Below are 25064 nucleotides of genomic sequence, written 5' to 3' on the forward strand. Positions count from 1 at the left end.
ACACACACACACACAGAGGACAGTTAAACACAGCATACTATGTCAGCGATAGGGATCCAGGTGGCATACATGAATTCCATTCACTATATCACATTGTTATAGGCTCCCACCAAGCAAATCACACCAGCTTAGTCCTATAGCAAAGTAATTTGACTGATGTTTTCCCTATGCGACACTTCTTATCACACATTGAAAAAACAATTTTCCTTCCAAATCATTCTGTCTGTAAGCACAGACTGTAGCAAGCAGGCTCTGTGTAAACAGAATGATATATTCCTGGATGCCTATAATCATGCAGTAAACAAGTATTTTTCCTCTCTGTGCAGATGAAGTGGTTATATCAGAATTAAGTGAGCACAAAGTCATACATTCCCTATGTCAAAATAATTTAGAAGTTTCAAAAACATCGCCGGAAACAGTTTGACACACCTGGTAATGTCCCCTTCCCATGCAGAAGATGTATATAAATCACATATTATGCAAGCCTGTGAAATTGATGAGGAATGCGATGGAGCTCTCAAGCATAGCGTTGCTTCATAGCAGCTCCACAGTACTCTTTTGTTATGTATGCAGAGGCATTGAGCGCTTTTCTCTCAGCAGAGTTAAACAGATGTATAGACACCGAAGAACTGACCTAGCTAGCCACAGAGGTGACCTGTCAGCAACAACAAGCAAACACAGAGTGCTCATGGTCATCGCTAAAGGGCAAAGTTCAGCTAATTACATCGTAGTTCATCTGGCAGACAAACAAGGAAACAACAGTCTATTTAACAACCTATTCAGTCAGCTGTGTTGCCTAGTGTGAAATGCCTAATGAATAAACACGTATACAATCATGAGTAAAAAAACAAAACAAATAAAAATGCAGTGAAGAAGACAAAAAGAGAGAACAGACAGTGCAAAAGAAAAGATGGATGGACATAATGAAATAGTGTAAGGGAAACTAGTAAATGGTGGGAGAAATTGGGCCAATATGTGTGGAACAACAGGGAATAAAGGGAGGGAGAGGGAGAGGGAGAGAGAGAGATAGAGAAGGTGTTAGAGGAGGAGGGAGGTCAGTAGAGATGTGGAGATGGGCGGGGGAGGAGGGGGAGCGATGAGCCCCCAGTGCTCAGCTGTCAGTGCTTCCTCTGCAGGTGGGGCAGGAGGAGTGCCAAGTCCCTCTCTCCCACTCACACAGACACCCATGCATCACTCTATAATGGATGCTTTACACTGGTGCCAGAGAGAGAAAGACTGAGGCAGAGAGAGGGAGACATGGTGAGAAGACGAAAGAGAGACATGGGGGAGGGTGGGTACTGGAAAAAGAAAGAAACTGCTATAAGGTACAGGGGGAAAAGGAGCTGAAGAAAATGCCTCAGAGATTAAGGCAGTGGAGTCGAGGCAAGTCTATCGGGGAAATGGATTGACAGACAGACAGAAAAACAGACAGTCAGACAGACAGACAGACAGACAGACAGACAGACAGAGACCACCATCAAGTCATTAGACCAATCAAGAGAGGAAGCAGACGAGACAGTGTGGGAGCAATATGATGCAGCTATTGGTTTAATTGATCTAAAAGAGGTTCAAAGAATGGCAGGGTACAGACAGGAGCTGCAGCCACCATTCCCCCATCCACCACGACTGTCACTGTCCATTAGGAGGTGTACGAATGCGCCCTTGACAATGATTTATCAAGAATGATTCATAGATGGCATCTACCTGAACTAATGACTTGCCAGTATCTTCACAGGGGATTGCAGGTCATCAACAGATGACATATTCTGTAGTCACCTCGTTCATCAGCTGCGATTAGATTCCAAAAGCAATCTCGGCGATACATCACCAGATGGGTCTCATTGTATTGTCTTGGTGGATATTGCTGAGACAGCCCATGTGTGCCACATGTCGCTCAGGCTGTTGAAGCCCATTCGTACAGTTGTGGATCTGGGGCTACAGGTATATGCAATGCTCTGAGCTATTACCTTGGTTGATGGAGGCATGGATTTACTAAAGTACTCAATTATCCCCTGGTTCTTTCTCTGACCTGCTGCTCGGCTCTTTAACACCTATAACTCCATGCTTTATAGGCTCAACTACCTGCTGGAAGCAGAGACAGACTGATGGCTGGACTACCTGAATGAACTGCCTTCACCGTTTTCAGGCCATTTGTCAATTCTTCATTCCCCTGCTCTCTTCTGGCTAGGAATAGGTAAAGCTGCCTCCTTCTGATGGACAGCACAACTGGATATTATTTTCTAGAGTGTTACCTCAAATTGGCTATCTGACCTCAGTGGAGTCATCTTTACCCCAATAGCACCCCTCCCACCCCACATTACTCTGGGCCTCCTTTTCTTCTTCTGCTCAATACAACTTTGGCTTAATTTCTCTTTGCAACGGTGAGTAGTTAAAAGAAGAAACCTATTTGCTGTCTGAAAAAGGTCATTTCCAATTTATTTCGAGTTCAAAAAAGAGAAAGTATTACCTCTTAGCTGGTGAATAATCCATCATCTTTGTTGTGTAAAAATAAAGCAATTTTGCTCTGCTGTACAAAGTCAAAGACATTGCCGTTCAAAGAGTGACTGAAAAATGCCACATAGGCCACTTGTTAAAAGCAGTTTACTTTTTCCACACAATGACGGCCACACTATATGGCAGACAACAAAGCCGAGTAGTCAGCGTAAATAAATACAAGCATTCTTGCTCCGCAGAGATGGTATCCCCCTGGTTTAATTATCGCTCTTGTCAATCGAGGTGGAAGAATACGGCACCTGACAAGGCGCGTCCCCATTCTCTCATCTCGCATAGGCCTTTTTCACACCCTGAGATGCACAGACACCCTTCAGCAAACAGCCAAATCAAACCTTGAGATGGAGGCATTCTGTTGCCCCAAACACCCAGGTAACTTTACAGTGTTGAGTTGCTGAATGCCTTTGACACCTCAGAAATGGGGTCTATTCAACTTCGACAATTGTCCCTGGTTTTTCTCAAGCACAAGGCATTTGCACAACAATGGCAGCTGCATCGTGTATGAATAACATCCCAGGGATGTGGTTATGCAGCTATCTTTCCCGGTGACTCCAATTCACATTCCTGCTCTTGCAAGGTGCCTTTATTTGATGCTTTAACTCCACAGGCGATGGATGGTTGCTACAGGATGCCTGAGCCCACAGAAATTAAGTCGACACTGAGTTTGGATGGATCGCACCTCTAGATCTGTACGGTGAAATCTCAGCACAGGGACATTATGAAGTGGGGGTGTACAGGCCTGTAGGCCATTCCACAAGGAGAACCTCCCAGGGGTCTCATTTCAGAGAGGAAACCCACACGTGTTATTTTCAAAGGTCAAAGCCAGATGTAACATTACAGTTAAAGCAGTGATGTAGTGTAACACTCACACACTCTTCATCTATATGGCCTGCTGGCCTTCTTCTTCACTCTGTAAGATAGGGTAATTCAGAGCAGCATTTATATTAGCCTTAGATAATGTGTCGATATCTCAAGATTCAGCAATGAATGAGTGTACAAGTTCTCAAAGCTTAACACAGCCTCACAATTCCCAGCAGCCATACTACAACAGTGTTTGTGTTGTTCCCTCTAAGGACAACTACAAGCCTGAATGTACATGGTAAATGATTGTCAGAGCAGAGGTTAGGTGCTCATGGCAACGCAGGCTTTGAATCCCACAACGGCAGCACTGTATCAGCAAGATTGACACAGGCAGATTGATTCGAGGTCCAATAAACATTGTTGTCAGTCTTGTTTCCTTCCTCTATAGGTCCACAAGTTAAATACATGCCAGAAACAGCACAGCAGTCATTTACACTCATTTGTGCACTGAAATCACAGGAGGGCCCTGACAAGACCTTGTTCCCTAACCTTCTATTTGCACTAATATGTATTCAAACTACTATGTTTGAAACTATGCATACATAATTACTATGTATGAAACTATAAATGCATACACAGAGCTCATGTTGAATCTAGTACATCTATACTATGTATGAAACTATGAAGAAAAAGACATAACTCAAATAAACAAAATAAAAATAGACTAAAATGAATAAAAATGACCAATTTAGTCATCGTCCCATGAATCAGCTCCATCAGACTGTGTTGTATTTGAACACTGCTTGTCTGGCATTTTTACACAAATGTGTAAAGCCAGTCAATCTGATAGTGAAGCATAATTTAGACTAATGAAGCAATTATATGATTAATATGAAAGAAATATTTTGCAAACTGATCAATATGATTTTATTTAGGGTCCATATTCATATTAAATATCCAGCCTTAACCCATAATTTAATGTTACATTATCATTATTATTTATTATACAACTTTGACTTATTTGTTATTTGCTTCTGTATCAGTATCATTTCAACATGAAATATTTGTTTTGTTTAAACTACAGGGGGAATAGTCTTGTGTCCACGGGGAGTGTAGTGGTGGGGAGAAAAATTAGTTTTAACAGAAATGACAAAACTGTGATGAGCATTACTGGGTGTAAACACTGACCACTGTAGATTTTTAGAAAGAAAGAGATGTCAGACCAATGCAAACTCAGTGACAAATGTTTATGTATTTGTAATGAATATCACAAAGTAAAATATTCAGTTTTCATTAAACTAATTGTTTATCAAGTTGAAATGTGAGACAAAATGTATTCACTGTATACATTTATGATGATTTACATGATTTATACATCTACTTTGTTTTATCATTTAACCTAATAATCCTAAAAAAGTACAGTTCTAAATGTTTGCTGTATAACAGACAGTAATAACAGTAACAGTGTATTATGAGCAAACTGTCACATTCACTAAGATGTGTGTGTCATTTTAGTTGTTTTCTTGACAGCCATTTTGCTCTCAGATGATTTACTGACTGCACACACTTGACCATTCAGGACATGGCAGGTTGTGTCTCACTGTAATCATTACATCACAATCAAGTCACTGGAGCTAGTTTCTCACCCAATCAGCTGAAGGAGATTGTACAGTAATACATCAGTTCCTATGACTTTCAAGTCACATCCTTTCCAAGACAGCATGACTCATAAATTCTAGTCAGAAAATCCACAGCAAGTAGTTCACTATGTAGAGCAGCAATTAATAAAGTTAATATTTCAGATTTGATTGGAGAGAAATGTCCTGCCACGCCATTAGATTTTTTCAATCTCTCTGATCCTCACTATTCACATACGCCACGATGCATTCCTTCACTTAATCACCTTCTATGCTATCCTTCACTCTAAATGGATTCAGAAACTTGTTGCCCTTTGCTGAAAACTGAGTACCTGTCACACTGCCCTCTTAATACTCATGGTTCATGGGGTTTCAGTGTTTGCAGGTGGTGTCTTGCATTAAAAAGCCTTGGTAGTCATTGCACTACTGTAATAAAAACCCAAGCATTTAACATGCACATTTATGGTCCTCAATAACCCAGAAGTCTTAATAAAAATGAAAGCTGACATTGGCATGAAGGATCCTCCACACTAGCTGTCTTTAATGTCCAAGACGTTCCATTAAAAGGGGAGCACTTCCTCAGAAGCGGAGCTTTTATCCTGATTGCTTACAGGAAGAGAAGAAAAAAAAAGAGAAACCAAACGACCTTCAGCGGCTCCACAACCAGCCCTTCCCTCATGTGTGCTCCGTGGATAGACACGCCTGTGTGCACATATGTGGACAGCTGGGATACGCACAGTGATGCACACATGTGAGTAAGAATTCAGAATCTTCTCTGTCTCTGTGAAGGGAGAAAAATATATATCTACTCTCTTAGACTCAGATATATATGTAGAAATACACATGTCTGAGTCACTGGCTGCTTGGTATTCTGTTCCTGTGCAGAGAAGCCATCTCACTTTTTATATCATAATGATTATTAGGAGATAGGGAAAAAGCCAAATCTGCATGTTCAATTAGTGCCTGCACGATGCCAGATAGATAATACATGGGACTGGCTAATGTCCTTGCTTCTGAACTTCTTCAGCTGTTTTCTGTTTGAAGCCAGAGAAAAAGAAGATGGGGACGGAGATTTCCCTCTGTGGGACCACAACTGTTGAGCTACATTTAATAAGCTGGTCAAAAACACTCTCCTGCCGAGAGAGACTGCGCTTTTAATGACCATTCTGGTTCCAAAGTCTCAGATGTGCAGCTAGATTGCTCGCCACATAGCAGACAAGGCAGCCATCTTATTAATAGCAACACACCACACATGCTGCAGACTAGGGAGCAGAAACCCAGAGAGAGAGACAAGACACGCTGGCACATGGAGAGAAAGCGTGTGTCCCTCGCATGCTTTTACTGTCTGTGAAGGCAGGGAGACAGATGGGTGCAGTGAGGAGGAGATTAGATGGAGGAGGCAGGGCAGAGACCGGGGTCTAAAAAATCCAGCCCTCACGAGAGGACATCCAGGCCAGCCTCCATGCAGGCCAGAAAGGGGGGGGGGGGGGGTGGGTGTGGGGGGGGGGGGGGTTGTGTGATGGATGTACCCTGTGACTGGAGCCCTCGGCACGCCCACATGGAGACGACACCAAGGCCAGGCCAGAGGAGCAGGCAATCAAAGAGAGAGGCCGTAGGGCTAGGATGATATAGGAGGATCCAGCTTATTAAATAGGCTTCAGGAGGAGCATGGAGCATCTGAAGTAAGTTGTCACTCTGCCTCCAACAGGCATAAAAGGAGTCTCTGTTAGATGGAAAGTCTATGCACTGTAGGCAGTGATGACAGACTGTGTACAGTAAGAGTGGAAATACTGTCATTAACACACCGACACACCAGGGAACTCCGGAACAGTGTGTCATTGCTGATTTACTTTTTCTTTTTGTCTTTTCTTTTTTACCTGGGCTCAGGTGAAGGAAGATGTTTGTGTACAATTGTATGCATGTGCCCGCTTGTAGACATGTGTTATAATATGATATCGTATGCTACTCCTGAGTTCAAACACGCCTGATTCAATGTGACACATCTACGTCTATTTCTACAGATTGAGTATGAATTTTTTTTCGCAGGCAAGTCTAAATAAAAAGTCAAATCAAGAGATGGCAGTGGGACCATGATACATTGTTTATAATCTTGTTTCCTGACTTAATTTCCATTCAGAGTGCAAAATAGGAAACTCAATATAAGGCGCTCTTCCTGAGTTGCTACAGTAGAAAATGATTACAGAAATCCATTACTAAAGGCCACCTGAAACCAGGTGTGCTCATGCCACAGTGTATAATTCATTTGATCATAGATTTTTACTTCACTTTTCACCGCTATTCGGATCCAGACACTTTGATTCCTTTCTTGTTTATTACGTTGTCCTGGCAACAAAGACATTCTACCAGTTTTTCACTTCAACTGGTAAGACTATAGTATAGGAGGAGGAGGATGAGAAGAGCAGGGGTAGAGTACAGCGGAGATTGTGAAAGCAGGTGCAAAAAGACATTTCTTCACTTGGATTTCCTGTCACATCCTGCAGCCCACTCCAGTCCTAAACTTTATATAATTACAACAATCTGTGCTCCGAAAGAGACTGTGTGAAATCTGATTGCCATTGGTAACATTCGCAGCAAGAGTCCTGGCGTGATAGAAGGCTTCCTGTTTCAATTTCCTAGGATCCCTCAAGTTTTACTGGCTCTTTTTTTTATCCCATCAGTGGGGCATACATTTCTATTCAGGGGAAAAAACAGACCCGGTAATATCCAATTTACTAGGAGGCAGAGGAGATGGTTTCACTGGCAGTATAATAACATGCTACATGGAGCGTAGCATTATGGAGTATGAATAAAAAAGGCATTTATGGTAAAAATTCAATCCAAAAGCAGTCATCATTCATCGGAGGAAATCAAGGCAATTAGTAACACTTTAATGCAAATTGGAGAACGCAAAACACATCACAAATCCCTGGCACTGTAATGGGGACCAAAGAAGAGCAGCTCAAATGACCTCTTTCAAATGCACATTGGAGATTTCACTCTACCTAGTGACAAGAAAAAGAATTGTGTGTGTGTGTGTGTGTGTGTGTAAGAGTATGTGTGGTGGTTAGCTTTCTGACCACAGTACTGCCTAAAACCTATCCACTATATAATGCAAGAGTGATTTCTTTAATGCAATTCACTTCCATGTAATGTACAGCAAAAGCCCCGTGTTACATTTCCAACCCTGTGTGTCCAAAGCAGCATGTTTATGGCTTGTTAACATGTTCCCAAGCAGGCTGTATGCGTGGCTGAATGTAAAGCTTTCTCATTTGGAATATCACCACCACATAAACAATTCAGGAAAACATACACAATGCTCCAGAACAACACCTCCATATCCTGATAGCCTGTCATGTACACAACACCGCTATTAATTAAAGGTGAAACAAACAGCCAGCTTTTAAACGGATGGACAAGTACGTGACTGAGTGTAAAAATTCCGGGTTAAGGATGATGTGGCTCTGCAGGGTTAACAACAGTTAAGCCAAAGCACTTCCTGCAAGAACTTACTTATAAGCAGTAAGGCTCCATCTTAATTCAGTGATGCATTAGGAGGAGCAGGAGCATGAGGGATGTTTATCGCATGTCCAGGTTAAACGCGCATGCTGCATTTAGTATTAAAGACATGGCCAACATTGGCAGTAAATCATCATGAAGTAGCATTAAGGTAGCCAGCAGATAAACAACATTGCTTACAAAGAGAACAGTGTGAGTGTGTGTGTGTGACATTTATCATGACTGTGGATGCCACTAAAAAGCTCTCCCTGGTACACCATGTCCTTTTGTATCTTGCTTACCAAGATGCATTATACCTACATGTTTATTTCTGACATAGAGGGGGATACTAGCAAACCAGCAGAGTACATCAAGTCCCACTTGAAATCTGCCGTAGAGTTTCAATTTCTGGATGGGAATGATCATCGCAATTATTTAAATGCAAACACCTGCTTCTTAAAGCATTTGTTATGCTGCATAGTACAGTAGAACACATTACTCAATAACTCGCTAGCTGCATCGCCAGTTTCTAATATCAAGCAGCCTACACACCGGCAGGCATGAGCTCCACAGCTGTATCCCCCCCACCCCTCCACCCCACTCCCTCGCTCTCTGCTGTACTGTACCTTCAGAGTGGTGGGAGAGGGTGAGCAGGCTGACGCAGGAAGCTCCGATCCCAGAACCAAACACAGTGATGCGGTTGGAATCTCCTCCGAAGAAGCCAATGTTCTCGCTGATCCACCTTAAAGCCTGGATCTGGTCTAGGAGCCCGTAGTTTCCTTTAGCAGCCTGGTCGCCAGTGCTGAGGAAGCCTGCAGCACACACAGAAATGATGAGATTAAAAACTCAGACAGAGACAGCTAATTAAATAAATCACATGGTTATGCATACTGAAATGTGCACTTGACCAACATAAAAATGGAAGGTAGTCTGAAACTTGCACATGCAATATGGAATTTATTTTCCATGTGCACCTGCAGGATAAAAGGTTTTCTGCAATGGCTAACCCAACCCCAACTTTGTGAGAGAAACCATCATGTCAGGTGACAGCAGCGGTGAAATCATGACTTATTGGATGACACGGCTGTTGGTAAAATAGGAGTGCGTGTGACCACATGTCATCTGCACCTTATGGGAAATCAATGCCATGTCTCCCCGGGTGAACACCCATCATCAGATATATTGAGCAGTCCAGATGAAAACCTTACACATCTATGAAAACTCTGCAGACAGAGAGAGAGAGAAAAAGACCTGATAATAAGATTTACATTAATTTTGATGCTTTAAAACACTCAATATGGACAGCAACCGCATTATATATGCTACCAGTTGCCACCTTATTCTGACATATTTTGATTCTCTCTTACATTCTAAACATTCACAACAGGCACTGTCTGTGTAATCTGCTATATGATGTCTGAGTTGGACAGTGGGTTTCTCTTGGGTACATCAGAGCTCATGTTAACACACCACCCTCTTCCAGCTGTTCTCTGGGGCCTAAGCCATGCTGACGTGGGAGAAGATCAAATGGCCAAGCAATCCCTGAAGTCCCCCCTGTGGACCAGTGGTCCGTCAAACCCCAGAGCAAAATGCATGCGAGGGTGACAGCTAGGAGACTTGTGTGGAAACCAAGACCCCCCCCCCCCCTTTAGTGGCAACACCGCCAAACATTTCACAAGCAATAAATGTGTTGGTGGTGAATCCTTGCAAGCCTGCAGTGATGGTCCTTCAGCATCTCAGCATTGTTTATATGGAGGCATAGACTATTTCATGGTCTATGCCTCCATATAATGATTATGCTCTGTGTTTAAGTCCTAAGGGGGGGAAAAGGGAATAGCTTCTATATCAGCAATGCAAAAAACAAAAACAAAACAAAAGATCAAATATGTTTTTGGACTCAGGTCAGTACAGAGATGCTCACTTTAGATAAACACAGATTAGAAAGCAGCTGCTCCGGGCTCATTAGCTGTTTATGGTATGTACGTACAAAAGGGATGCATGTCTGCCAATTCCTATTTTCTCTTTCTGTGTGAATCAGAGACCAGAGGGCACAACCTCCCGCCCCATCCCCAACAGCACACCCGTCTTGCCCAGAGTGCCTGTTGGCAGCAACAAAGAGGCTGGGCAAAGAAAAGCCCAGGCCTGATCATCGATAGGAGAGAGGCGGAGGCACAGGAAGCAAAGCAGGAGACAAATGGATCAACAGATGGTCTCCTTCAGACACATCCCTGAGGATGACAGAGCAGCAGGGCACATGCAGAGAGAGAGTGAAAGAGACAGGCAGAGGAACAGAGACGGACACAGACAGAGAGAGAGGAGAGAGGAGGACTCCAATTGAAGAGCTTTTCCTTTTCTATTTCTCTTGCGGCTCCTCCTCGCATTCCGTCATAACTAAAGGACAACAGCTTTTACAACCCTCTCCCGAGTGCTGTGGCAAGAGAGAGACGAGGCGTGAGTCTCCAAGAATAACCCTCATTTGCGAAATGGTTCGCACTTCACCAAGTGTATGTCAGATGGGTCATGAAATGTCAGGAGACTGGCACGTGAAATGGATTCTGTGCAACTGTTAGCCTAATTGAAAATATATAGTAAACATTATCCATTTGGCATTGTAATATGAGGAATTACTAAATGACAAAATGTAAATCATTAGAGTTGGATCCCCAGCTGGCAGAATAAAGCACTGCTCCAGTCTCTAGTCTTTTGTGACTTTTTGTTTAGCCTTGTTGATTCCTCTGCATCTATAAATGAAACTGGTCATTAAAATGTAGAGGTGGAATCCAATATCTTAGACAACAAGACATGCTGCAGGCACCATTTAAAAATATATCAAATATAGCTGCTGGTTATGTTTTAATTGGAAAGGTGACAGAAAATATTTTCTTCGGAAAACAATTAAGATAGCAAAGTAATTGTTTTTATGCATGGCTATTTCTATTTTTTACATTTATAGCATATTGTTGTGTTTATACTTGTGCTCTGGAGGTGTTTTTTGTTTGATGGCAACGTCTTTATGTCCATCACCTATGCATCACCTCTAGACATTCAGTCTACTTCACTAGAATGAGGCACAGGAACTGACTATTTTAATAATGACAAACAATACAGTTTCTCATAGTCTCTAGTATGAGTTTCCTAAATTTCCTTACTCACCAAGGGTTTAGTTATAGATTTCCAGATCTAGCAGATGATCCCTGTCTCATCAGCACTGCGTGGGCTTTGGCTGCACATGAACCGTGATATGCAGTGCACTATCTGTTCACAGCTCACTCCTACACAGGACCTTGGGATTCTGGGCTGCAGCTCAGTGCTTCTGAAATATTTGGTCAGACTGGTTATGTGCTTGACTGTGCTACTCAACCTGACATTTAATTGAGATTTTTAATACACACTAGGTGCTGCTTTACAATAAGCATTTCATTATAAAGTGTAATCATATTATATCCATCTTTGTTAGCTGCATGAATTCAAATTAATATGCAAATTCTCTTTTAAATGATCTGACCAATTAACTTTGGCACAAACAGTACACACAATTACAGTGTCCCAAGTCAAGTTAATTCAACAAACATAAAACAACCATTAAACTGTAAATAGTTCTAGTTGATCTGCTACTTTGAAAGTAAAGTGCATACAAATTAATTTGTACTAATTTATTTTTCTCTGTGAAATTATTAATCTTGCCTGTTGTGAGTTTTGTAAGAAACTGTAGATTAAATTTGGGATGTTTTTTCCATCCACTCTCAATAACCGAGGCAAAGCACAAGCCTTCAGGCTGAACACCAACATCATATATGGATTGTCTTTTTTTTCTCCTAAAAAAACAAGATATTGTTGTGTATATCAAACACAAATGTTTTGTTTGGATAAAGGAAATAGGCATATCAAGAAAGGGAAAATGCCCTGAAGTTGAAATACACAGGAGAAAAGGAATCTGGAATATAACTGATCTTCATTTAAATCAACCTATGCCAAATCCATAATGTATTTAATAAGATCTGCTGACAAAACAGGTTATATAAGCACCACTTGCAAAAGGTCATGTCAACAAATAACATCTCAAATGGTCTTGAAACAAAGATTTCCAAAAACGGAATCTAACCTGTCTACACGTCAGCTGGATTAGACATGAAATTTGCATGAGATTTCCTTATTCACCGCAAACAAACTGTATGAGTTAATAACAGTGATTCTGTGCTCTTTCTCTGCATGTTAGAACTGTAATTTGTCCTGACTGATTACATGATGTGTTTTTGTATCGTGTCTCAAAGCTTCCTTGACAGTGATGTGGTGCACTTCGGCTGTATGAAGAACTGGTATTTTCTCCTTGTGGCAGCACAGAGTCAGAGATTCAGTCCTGATCTCAGCCGGAGTGGCAGCGGTGACCATGGTCTGGTCGCAGCCAGGTCAGGTCGCACCTGTCACCTTGCATCGTCCTTGCCGGACAAAACACTGTGTGTATGTAGTACAGCTCCCCCTACTAGGAACTTAGCTGGCCTTGTCACCTTAACATGACCAGAGGGTCAGTGAATGTATACGGCATGACAGCGTCCACTCTCTGCAGGGTTTGAGCTTCAAGCCACTGTGCCGAAAGCAATACATGAGTTGCAGACACCGATGTTCAGAGACCAGGAAGACCAGATCACTGCTCAAATCCAGCACCTTTCTATTTCCACACATTTTCACACACCAGCCACAATCATTGCATCACCTGAGTATCTGAGAAAGTGAGTTTATTTTTCCAAAAAAGCCAGCGCTGAGCGTGATGCCACATAATGCATTTTGCGCCTGGAACGTATTTTATCAATAAGCACGCGCCACTATCTTGGTCCATACTAAGCGTCTCCGTTTCCTCCTGAGCAGCAGCAGTGATTTCCTTTAGCCATGCCTCTCAGCATTGATATTACTCTATTGATTATGATTTAAATGTCTGTTTCCTATACGGTGGGCTATAACTCACAGTGTAGCGGAAAGAGGTGATGATAATGATCGCTCCGACCCCAGACATCTCTCTTAGCCTGGTCTCCCAGATAATGGAATGTGTGTAAAGTAATGGCGGAGGGTGAGAAGGGGGTGAGGAAGGGTAAGGGGGAGGGCAAAAGCTTGTTATTGAGCTAAAGAGTGGGCTTACATAGGCACAGATGGAGTGAACAGATAGGGAGGAGAAGAGGAAAAGAGAGGAGGAGGAGAAGGAGGATGGGAATAACAGCGGTGACGTAACTGAGGGAATGTTTTTTGGCTTTTTGCTAGATTCATTCTCGCTTTTACTTTGCCTTTTCCCTGTTTCTTTCTCCCTCTCATCCTCTCCCTCTTTGGGGGTGCCGGTTAACAAGGCCGTCTGTGTCCAAACTCTCCTTTGGTACTCCCCCCCTCCGTCTCCCTCTTGCCCTCTCCCTCTATCTTTTCTCCCCCCTTCTCTTCTCTGGGGAAATAAAGGCCCACACAGTCGCAGCCTTGACAGCCTCCCCTAAGAATCCCCCACTACAAAAGAGCTCCAACTTCCCCCCAGCCAGGCCTGGGCTGAATGGGAGCCTCTGGGGTGTGGATGAGAAGCTGAAGAGGGAAGGGGCCACCCTCCACACAGACACATAAAGGGCCTGTGTGTTAGGCTCACGATGAGCAAGGGACATACCCAGCGGTTCATCCTCAGCACAGGGAGTCATTCCCACAAGATTTTTTATCGTCTTTTTTTAGGGTAAAGATTTCAGCACGCCTACAAGACTTGGAAAAAAAAAAAAGGAAAAAAAGATGGGAGGGTGAAGGGAAGGGGGCAGAAGGGGGACGTGGGCATGAATGAAGGTGATTGCCACTTGGATCAGTGTACAGCTCCTGTTTACAGCTCGCTGCCCAATAGCATGGCTGGAGCGCAGTCTGATCTGAGAGCAAGAGGGCGAGAGGGATAGAGAAACAGAGAGAGAAAGAGAGAGAGGGAGAGAGAAAGAGAGAAGGGCAGGCCAGCACAAGAAAGCCTCTTTATGGCAGCCTGAACACTGAAGGCCATTTACCCAACACCACATCCTTGTTTCCGGTGGAAGAGAAAATAAAGACTTGAAAAAAACATACTTTTTGATTGTCACTCCTACAAATTACTAGTTCCAAATGAATGAATACTACATTACAGTGGAATAAAACTAAAAAATGGTGAAAAAGAATTTATGTATGAGCCCCTGATTCCTGCTGGCCTCATTACGAATCAATAATTAAAGAAAATATCAGACCGCCTTGAATGGCAACAAAGTCATCTAATTTGTCAAGGACCTGCCCCTCTAACCTGGGCAGGTTGAAACTGAATGATAACACGCCCGCTAAATTGCAGGTCTTTGCTAAAGTGAACAAACCGATGAATAACAGAAACCTAAATGGTTCAGCTTTAATATTAGTTTCAGTTGCACCCTATGACACAGATAGATGCAGCATATGAAGCATGAACAAACACTGCAACTCTACTATGCGCTGAAATGTGGTTAGATAGATGCTGAAGATAGAGCATCATGCATACTGTGCTACTGTATACAGACTGAGCCACTCAAATGGAAAATATGGTTTGTGTGCAACAAAGCACTAAAAAAAAAAACCTCCAACGAAATGTCAGAAAAGAAAATCTGCACCGCACAAACACCAAAGCTCATCTGACACATATCTGAGCCCCTAAAACCCAGATCTCTTACAGACAGACAAGAGCCTGTTGTAGCAGACAGGGATGAAAAACAGATACTGTAAGTCAGCACTGGTGATGCACGTGGCAGCTGTTGGTCGTCCTGCATGTGACTTCGGGGCCGCTTAATCTGATTGTGTGATGTGTCCCGGTGGTCAGGCAACACAATTCAAGGGCTCTGGTGAACAGCAGCCCTGGCAGCAACTACAAATGAGCAGTTTGCATATGTATGACCCCTGGCATCTGAACGCCACTCAATCAATCACACATCGGCTATAGCGGCTGTCGGCTTTCAGTTTTGTTGTTCCCCTTTGCTTTCTCTCTCACCCTTCCTTCGCTATCTCTCCCTTGCTCGATCTCCCTGTCATGTTTCCTGTCTTCCTCTGCTCTCAGTGTCTTTCTCTGTTCTCCATCTGTGCCTCCCCCCCCCACTACCTATCACCTTCCCTCTTCTCCGTATCACTCAACATCTTTCCTTTCAGTGAATAGCGCAGACAGTGGATTCTCAAAGACAGCGAAATGCTTTTACATTAAGCGGAGCTTTGCATCTCACAGCTGGTGCGGAGGCGGGCCTGCATGCTCCCACAGAGGGAGAGAGAGAGACTGGTGTTGGAGAGTCACAACTGTGAGGTTAAGCAGCGCTTTGGTTCTACTTGGAAGAACATGCCTCGTAGGAAGACATTTCATAACAATTTCTCTTACTTAAGTCCGACGTTTAAAAGAAATATTCTTACAGCATACTCACCGTCCTTTGTTCAAACAAAACAACATTGTATGCAGGATGCTCTTTCTCACTTTTTGCCCTGTGGCTGCACAAGTTCAAAGGCATAGTGTGAAACATGACATCAAGTCTGGGTGATGTAATTTGAGGGTGTGGTGAGAAAGTTTAGCACCACCCAGCTCCAAAAGGACAGGGCAGTGTGCAGTGATGCGTTGCGATGCCACAGACGAGATCAGAGCCTGGCTTATCAAAGCACATCAGTGGAGCAGAGTACGAGAGAAAGGTCATCATTTAGAATATCTTCAAAGCCCAACTCCTCAGGTTGGAGTAGCTCTGATAGCTGGCCATAATGAGCTTAGTTTGGGTTGACCCTTCCTCACGAGAACTTGTGAAATAAGCCTAGGCAGCTCATTCTACAGCTTTTATTCCTGATACTGTAAATCCTGTCTTCTCTTATATTTGTTCATTTCCAAAACCCTGCCAACTTCAGTTGTAAATCAACAGCAGCAGTTTAAATGAACATCTGTTTTCTTGATGTTTAGTACTGTGGTGTGTACTGTATGAGTGATGTTTTATTTGTCTTCAGAAGGGTGTAATATTTTTGGCTACAAAAAGTAGTGCTGCTGCCAGTGGGGTTGTGTTCTGATTTGGAACTGGTTCCAAATTTATAAGAAGGAAGAATTTGTTAGAAAACATGCTTTTTGATTCTGCTTGTCATATATAGAAAAAAATAAGTTTGGGCCTGCTCTGCTTTTATCTAGATTTCTGATTATACATATGCCAATGTAGTACAGTATGTGTACAGTGTTCACAAGATGCCAGAGAATAATGAGCAATGAAAAGGTATAAAGGATAGGTCTGTTGATGTTCTATATTTTTCTCACTGTCAACAGATGTCATGAAAAGACAAAAACTAACAATGAATTGATCACACTAAAATACTGTCTGTGTAGTCAATATAGCTAGTTTCACTCAGATGTACAAAAATTGGTGGGCAGATGTTCAGATGTTCTTTTTTGGGCAAGTTGCACACATTGTATTTGAACAAACTCCACCTGGGGAATCAATCAGATCGACTTCAGATTTGGTCAGTGCATCACGATTTTGTGATGTTGTGCTCTTTATTGACTGTCTGTCGAACAGTGTGTCCGTGGCATGGCATCACATTTCGACGTATCGTATTTGATGACAACTGCAAGCCTCATCCTTTAAACTTCTCAATGACGGTTATTATTAATATTATGGGGATGAAACAATTAGTAGATCAGCAGATAAATAACGAGTAACTAATTTTTCATCTACTTTTACTAACTAATTTCAAGCAAGAATGCTACACATTCCCCCTAGCATTTCTCATTTGTGATGATGATTTGCTTCTTTTCTTTCCCTTATTCAATAGTAAACTGATCATATTTTATATTTCAGATTTTGAGATTTTTGACTTGACCTTGACTTTATGAAACTGTGATGGTGATCACAATTTTTGTTTTTAAGAGATTAATCGACTAATCAATCATCAATAATGAAAACAATCATTAGTTGCAGCTCTAAATTCTTGCACTGATTTCTCGCGGGAAAGTCTGTCATGACAAAGTGTTCCTTGCCTCATCATATAAGAAAATAAGGTTTTCATTTCCCATCTTAGTCATAATGAATCAGCTAATGTTAACATGTGCAGTAAAATATTAGCAATTGCCTAATATTTACTTTTTTATCAGAAATAATCACAAAATACCTGAATTAAATTGAAATAAACCTATAAAGATTTTAAAACAACATGGCTGCACCAATCGAAGAATTAAGAAGAAATAAGACCAGGACCAGGATTCAATAAAAACTGGAATAAAATAAATTTGCTACCCAATCACATAGAGCAAGGACAGTTTGTGTTTGGAACAATTAGGAAGTTTATGTGTGTGACTGGTTGGGGCCCTGGGCTCCAGCCATGTGTGTATGAGAGAGTAAATGGGAGTGCCATGGCACTGAGTGTGGGTGAGTGCGCAGCCACTGTGTGCATAAGTGAAGAGGAGGGCTTCCAGCAGAGTGTGTGTGAGTATTTGTTTGTTTGTGGGTGTGCATGTGTGGAGCAGCAGCAGTGTGCGAGTACTTGGAGGGGGGGAGTGTATGCAGTGCAGTGAGGGAGGTATGGATATTAATCACCAGGAGGAGCATGGTTCTGTGGCGCCGGGCGGAGATGGATGGGGTGTGAGTGCAGTGATGTCACCCTGACAAATGGACCGGCCATATTGGCTGAGACTTGCACATCGCCTCTCATTTCAATTAGTTCACACAACAACCCACCTAACCCACAATCTGCAGGTTACACACGCAAAAACACATAAAATTTGGCCACAAACACACCCCCTGCAGTGCCCCAACCCATAGCACAGCCCTCTAACAAGATGCACTGATCTGTAAGAATACAGTGGAGCTCCTTTAATTAATCTAACTCAATTATGACAGCACTTTTGCATTCAATCCCAGCAGCCAGTCACTCATTACCATTCATATTATCAGCCAAGTGCACTGACTAGGTCTACGGCCAGCACACTAGCCAGTGGGAACTGGCAGAGAGTCTGGGTGTGTTTACGAACTAAAGACTGGGCACTGCCCGTGTGTTTTCCCACAATATCAATTTGATGAAGTGCCGGAACGATGGCAATGTGAGCATTCGCTTGGGCCAATGGTAATAGCATGCATTTACTCTCTGATGTGGAAAAAGGTATAAGGTCTGTACCAGCCCATCACACTGAGCAGCTGTACTGACAAACTGAGTTCAGGTATAAAAGGTCTAACCACCTCACTAACTGTTTATAGCCTTGTTCTTAAAAGCCTGACACCACTAACTAACAGAGCCAGGGGTTATTTTGAAGTGTCTGTCACCTAGAAAAGAAGTGTTAAGCCCTGATTTCAAAGGTCTGATGCCATTTACCAGAGGCAGTAAGCCTTGTTTCAAACTCCTACATGTCTTTAGTGAACTTTGACATTGGGGAACTTCACTATACTGTGGACTTTTCTTCTTCCTAGCCCTCCATGTTAAAGTACCTCTCAGTCACCATCTTCTTCAACACCTTCTTGCTTTCTGCTTCCTCCCTCTTCCTCCTCCATCTGATCTCTGTCTCTCTCTGCTGCAATCCACTTCTTCTTCACACCAGGAAGATGGTGCAAGAGGATCACTGTGGTACAAGCTAGGGCAGGCTGGGCCATGTGAGGCTGAACTGGGCTACGCAGTGCACAGTGGAGTGCTAAGTTGTGGATTTGACCAGGGCCTCATGGGGCTCCAGCTCCAGTTCCAGCTTAACATCAGTCGAGGGTATCTCTTCATCTACCAATGAAAGCATCAGGAGGTTAATAACAACCCTAGAGAGGGGGGAGGAATTTCATTGTGCCATAGATTTAATCAGGTCCCTCCACATCTGCATTTAGCACATTAAAGCCACTTTAAAGGTTCCTCAATATCTGAAGCTGGATAAAAACAACAAAGCATATTTAAAAGCTAACTTCCATAATTGCAGATGTTGTATGACACAAATGTGTATAGATGCATATACCCTCCTGTGAACTGTGATTTCTTTCATTATATCAAAAAAGGGTAAATAACTGAAGTGCAACCTTATTTAAAAAAAGCAATCAAGGTGGGTGACATGGGAGTAAGAATCTGGGGTTACTTGGTTTGTCAACTAACACTCACCGACACTGAACATATTTGACATGTCGATATTAGCAGTTGGCCATCTCATAGAAAGTGAAACCACGAGGTTTGTACATATGCAGAATTTATTACCTTCTACCTTGTGAAGGTGCTTGGCTTCACATATTCCTTTGTTGATGAAACATGCCTGTTCTCTCACCCCGAGAACAGTGGGAAATGAAAAATGGATGAAAAGCTTTTGAAATAGTGTGTATGATTACCATAGCACTTCTACAATAGAGGGAGTGTGCCTGTCATGTATTGTTGCATGTAGCACAAGGGCCACGCACTATACAAAAGACACTTGTACCAATGTCCTACAAAGGATAACAATATTTGCTTTATTTTCTTCCCTTTTCAATTGATAGTGAAGTCCTGTTTCCAGTAAGGGCCTCCCATATTCGAACAGCTGAAGTGATTCCTTTTTCATTTCACTTCACCATTCTTCCTTTTAATCTAGGAACACTAAAGAACTAGGTTCTAGCAACAACAAAAAGGTTAGATCTCGCTTTCTGTTTCATCTCGGCCTCCTGCGATCCCCAGGGACGTCTCTCTGAGCTCGTCTGCACTGCTTGGCGATGGGAGATTGTGCCAGGGCTCTGTTTGTTTGGCTTTCTTCCCTCTCCTCATCGCGCTGAAATCCGCCTGACAGTTCGGCAGCATGGCTCAGGCCCCACAGGAGCTACCGTCAGATAAAATGTCACCGTAGCTTTGTTCCACGCGCCCTGTAGGCTGGCCAGATGCACTGTACACCTGAGAACCCGGTGGCCAAAGCACAGAGCATGAGCGTGGTGAAAGGTGTAATGTGGAGACGGAACAGGATCAAGTCTTGTTAATTTTGCTGCACGTGCCATAGCCACATTTTCTTAACTGCCTGCCTTTTATCTTCATTAAGATTAACTTTGATAGACAATTAGATTAGAGGATTTAACCTAAGAGCTATATTATTAAACCACAAATAAATCATATATGGTTGACTGACAGCAATAATTCAGCTTCTACGTTGCAGGGAGATGTGATTGGATAAGAGCCCACTATGCTCACCATCGCTTAACATAACAGCTTCTGAGCCTCAAACTCTTGACATGTACAGTCAAACCTGATCCATTTTTCTCTGAACGGCAGTAGCACCAGACCCAGCTCCTGTCTCTGAGCCTCAGATGACTCTTCTCACTGTTTCCCTAACGAGGCTCGAGCGTAAAAGCCGACTGGTCCTCTCACAGCCGAGCACTAGGGCGGTTGCCACTGTCAGCTTCTGTTAGCTCAGCCCTCTCTGGTTCACGTTTCAGAGAGCACAAACACACTCATCCCAAAGGAGCTCATCCATGCTCCTTCGCCCACCCCGACTCCCCTCACCCCGCCTCAATAAATTAATAAAAGAAGGAGCAGCTCTCACAGGTAATTTGATTAAATACGACATCCCTGCTTTAAAGAGCGAGCTGACAAAGCAAAAATAAGACGGGACATTGTCAGAAGAAATTGTCACTGTACTTGCACATGACCCCCGCCCATGCAGCTACGCTCTCCTCCCTTTCTATCAGCTGAGCATCACCACATACTCCATTTTCCAAGGACATCTCTGAGTGTTATTAGATGAAAAATGCTATATGCTCCAGATTACTGGGCTTGTCAGTCACCTAATTTGATGCTATCCCCACCAGATCTCTTCCCTTAATTGAGTTTCTTTTGCTTTATTTGATAGCAGATGTTTATGAGTTAATGTGTTCGAACCGTGGCTGCATGCTGCATGAGCCTATGGGCTTATCTAGGGCACATGCTCATACTTTTCAAAACAGACATAGTGTAAACAACAACATGAGCGCAGAAATTTGTTATTCACCAAGGACATAAATAAGTGTAGCCAATTTTTGCCAAATGTGCTGAGGGAATTGTATTAGCATTTTGGAAAAAAGAATTCAGATGGTAAATTCTCATATTTTAGTTAACATGGTTACTGTAATTGCAATATTATTATCAAAGAGACTGAATCAATGTGATAATTAATTTCATTTATTCTATGGTGTATATTCCCTTTTCCTCTAGTGAGCATGTTATCTCTTTCCGTGTTTATGTCATCCCCACTGTCTTCTCCTCTCCCCCCAGGCTTGAGAGGGCTGACTAGAGTTAGGAAGGATGTATCGAGCTATGACGTATGAATGGAATGACAAGCCATCTCAGGGGGGAAACCACTCATTATACAGATTGCTTTATGGTGTTTCTAGGTAGTCAAGGCCAATGTCGCCTCTCCTTAGTCTGGCCACAGCCTCAACTGGCATCACTCGCAATCTCCGAGCTGACACACTTTGTTGTTAACTCTGTATCCTTCATAGTCCGTTTGCCTTGAGGTTACGAGGGTGGATTACTGACCCAACAACAATGCCGATAATGGTAGAGAAACAGACATGCCCTAATGGGAGGAAGGATACTGAATCTTATTAGCAGGACATCTTGTTTCACTCAGTGCTCCAGTTGCCCCCTCTGGCTCTACGATAGCATCAGCAGCAAACAGCTAGCAGGTGCAGAACAGAAATAAAGCCAATTGTGTTGATCGAATCATCCCCCGTTTTACCACCCCTCATCTATTCCTTCACTTGAGTGTCCGCTAACTGGCTGTGCTATGGATCATGCTCTCTAATGCCTATTAATGCTCTCTGTGGTGCTATCAAGACATATGCTGATGACAATACTTCCCTCTTGTCTTTGATAGGTAAACTATGCTGCAATAGCTCCCATGTTGGGAGACAGGTGGTTAACAGCTCTTCCTGTCTCTAGTCTAGGAGAACTGGAGTGTGTTGTGGCTCACTGTCAGTAACATCCCTACCTGTGGCTAAAAATCCAGCAGCCTTGCTACCTGTAGCAGCCTGTGCAATGGTGGCAGGTTTGTACCATACTGAGCTCCTGAGTTGAGCCTTATCTTCCCCCCAGCCTGAGAGCCCACGGTTCTGTCCTCGGGATTGGCATGGGGAGCAGCCTTGAGTGGCAGGCTCCTGCTCTAATTAAACCAGCAGAAGCATTAGTCCCGCTTGTGAGCGGTGTGAGAGTTTTCATAATTACCCGTGCAATTCATTCATTATTTAACTTAACGAGGTAGCTCAGTGGCCAAACATACAGAGGATTGGAGGCCTAATTTGGGAAAATGCCATAAAGAAATTGGATACCTGAGGTTTTTTGCCCCAGCCACATGTAAAGCTTCTAGATGACGGGGGATCGAGAATAATGACTGAATATTTGGTCTTATTCATTTTCAAAGTGTCTGCTGGTGATGTAGGCAAACACGGAAAAGTACTCTTATTGCAATGTCTATTAAGTTCAAATGAAATGTAAGTATGACCTTTCTAAGCTCCTTAATTCAGCTAAATTGGCTCCAGAGGAGGCTAATTTAGCCTTTTACAACATGGGGGGAAATGGGCATTAGAGCAGTGGTGTCACCAGCAAATGGCAGTGGACCCTGACTTGTTTGCACAGAAAAATGTGTTAGCTCTATCTCAAAAAGATAGGACTTTCCCTGTTCTTAAAAGCCCTTTTTTTTCTCCTTCAGACTATTTATTCTCTCCCAATTGCGGGTATTACCATTATAATTTTGACCACAGTGGTATTGTTAGTAAATGTAAATGGGGGGTTTACATTAAAATGCAAATGCAGCAGATAAAAGCATGCAGTCAGCATTTTATAATCCTGCATGAAAAATGTTACCTTAGGACAGCCATGCATTTAGATGCCAGAACTATACCAATATCTAGCTGGGGAGATAATTGATACACAATTCATGTCTAAAATGACGGGGGCAGATGATCAAGTTAGACTGGTGTGATACAACCCTGCAAAATTATTGAGTCAAGATAATCTGTTTTGATGCAGCCCTTATACCACTTATGATAATTCATATCGTTCCATATTCTCACTCATACATAACAGCTGGATCCACTGATCACAGGCACAGCTTGAGTCATCCTGGTTATACACGTTCATATTTCATGAAGAAAAATATTAAGGTGAAACATCGTCCATATATTGTTGTTGTCGGGTGAAAACTTGTAAATCCCGTTCTGGTGATCTTAACGTTTCCAGTCAAAGAATGACATGGTTCCTGTGTGAGTCAGGAAAAACAGTGACACGCAACTTAAAATCTGAATTCAACTTGCATGGTCTGACACTTTTAACAGTAAGTATGATCTGTGTCATTGAATTTCTGCCACTCAGGAATCCATATCCATTTTAATCCCTGTCAAGCATTGTTAACTTGTTTACTGCTATATTAAGCACCTGATATGCTGCCTCAGAGAGGTACTGTATATAGCCTGTGGCAAGTTACTTCCAATGAAAGCATTAGGCTCACAGCAGTGTTACAAAAAGAATGAATTACATTACACATGTGTTTTTGTGTAGTCTGTAGACCCTGTACTTTTGATTGCATTAAATATTTATGGAATACTGAGGTCTATTTTCTTGGAAATATTACTTACATTGGTACACGATGTACTGTGCATATGGGAAATGATGGCCATGTTTACATTAGGCTTAGCTTCCTTGTAGCTGGGTTACTGCTCAGGCATTTGTATTGTCAGTGCTGTGTTTGCAGCACAGCTTGCTGTTGACTTAAGGACTACTGACTTTGGGAGAGCAAGATTAGAATATACAGTATAAAGTAAAAGCCTGAAAATCTATGGCATTGTTGCAAGTGTAAACCAATTCAAACAAAGCAGCATGCATGGTGTTTCCAGCATAGAGATATCACATCACAAATCAGTCAAAAGCCAGAGTAAAGCCACTTCCTTACCCTCCACTGTCGGGAAATAGAAAAGTATTGCCAGATTTGTAGCTGTGCTCCAGTGACCCAGAAACACATATTTCTAATTGTTCTAGCTGGCCTCTGGGGCTTCCTTTACAAAGCTATGACCTCTTTACAATCAGACCACAGCGCACGGCCCATCAGGACCCAAAGGAGAGCCCGACTGCATATGATCCCCTCAGGCATGGGAGTTCTCCCCTGAGCAGACGACTCCAAATGCCACCTCCTCGTCTGTCTGCAAGTATATGCGGCTGCACAGACACAAGTGCTTGTACATCAAACACGCAAACACACAATCGCACCCACACGCACAAAAAGTCAAACACCCTCAGACAGCTCTATTTGTTCTCCCTATCCCCTTGAAAGTGCATCGAAGACCAAGGCAAAGGTGAGATGGACTGCGTATGCTTTTTCAACCTTTCTCCTTCTTGGACAATCTAATAACATCAGACTGCGGCGATGCAGCAAGGTCGGCCCTGGTCCAAGGTCACTCACAGCTGGGTCCACGGCTGAGGAGGTGTGCTCAGAGGAAGGGAGGGCAGCGGAAAGCACAGGCAGTTCGATGAGATCTGATCCCAGAACTAAGAGCCCCTCCAATTACAGTATAATACATTTATAATTGAGAGTGATAAGGTCTGTGCCATTTCGAATGTTTCTAGAGTGCTGCTGATAATTAGTGACCCCAGAGAACAGGTGGTCTGTTTTTTCACAGTACAGCGAGAAGCGCGTGCTTGTGATCAGATCCTTGCTGATGTTGACAAAAT

At 42.8% G+C, this 25064-nt stretch overlaps 1 protein-coding gene across 1 annotated transcript in view; it reads right to left on the minus strand.

Annotated features, from left to right (window-relative positions):
• The window catches only part of nlgn3a (neuroligin 3a), a gene marked incomplete in the record, with an annotated part of 115557 nt that overhangs the window by 34095 nt on the left and 56398 nt on the right, over positions 1-25064 (minus strand). The window contains 1 exon segment of the mRNA XM_035669945.1: positions 9071-9256. Within this exon segment, the coding sequence (XP_035525838.1) occupies positions 9071-9256 (186 nt within the window).

Source organism: Morone saxatilis, unplaced genomic scaffold (genome assembly GCF_004916995.1).
Source record: "Morone saxatilis isolate NCDOM2014 unplaced genomic scaffold, NCSU_SB_2.0 Contig22, whole genome shotgun sequence".
NCBI classification, from domain to species: domain Eukaryota; kingdom Metazoa; phylum Chordata; class Actinopteri; family Moronidae; genus Morone; species Morone saxatilis.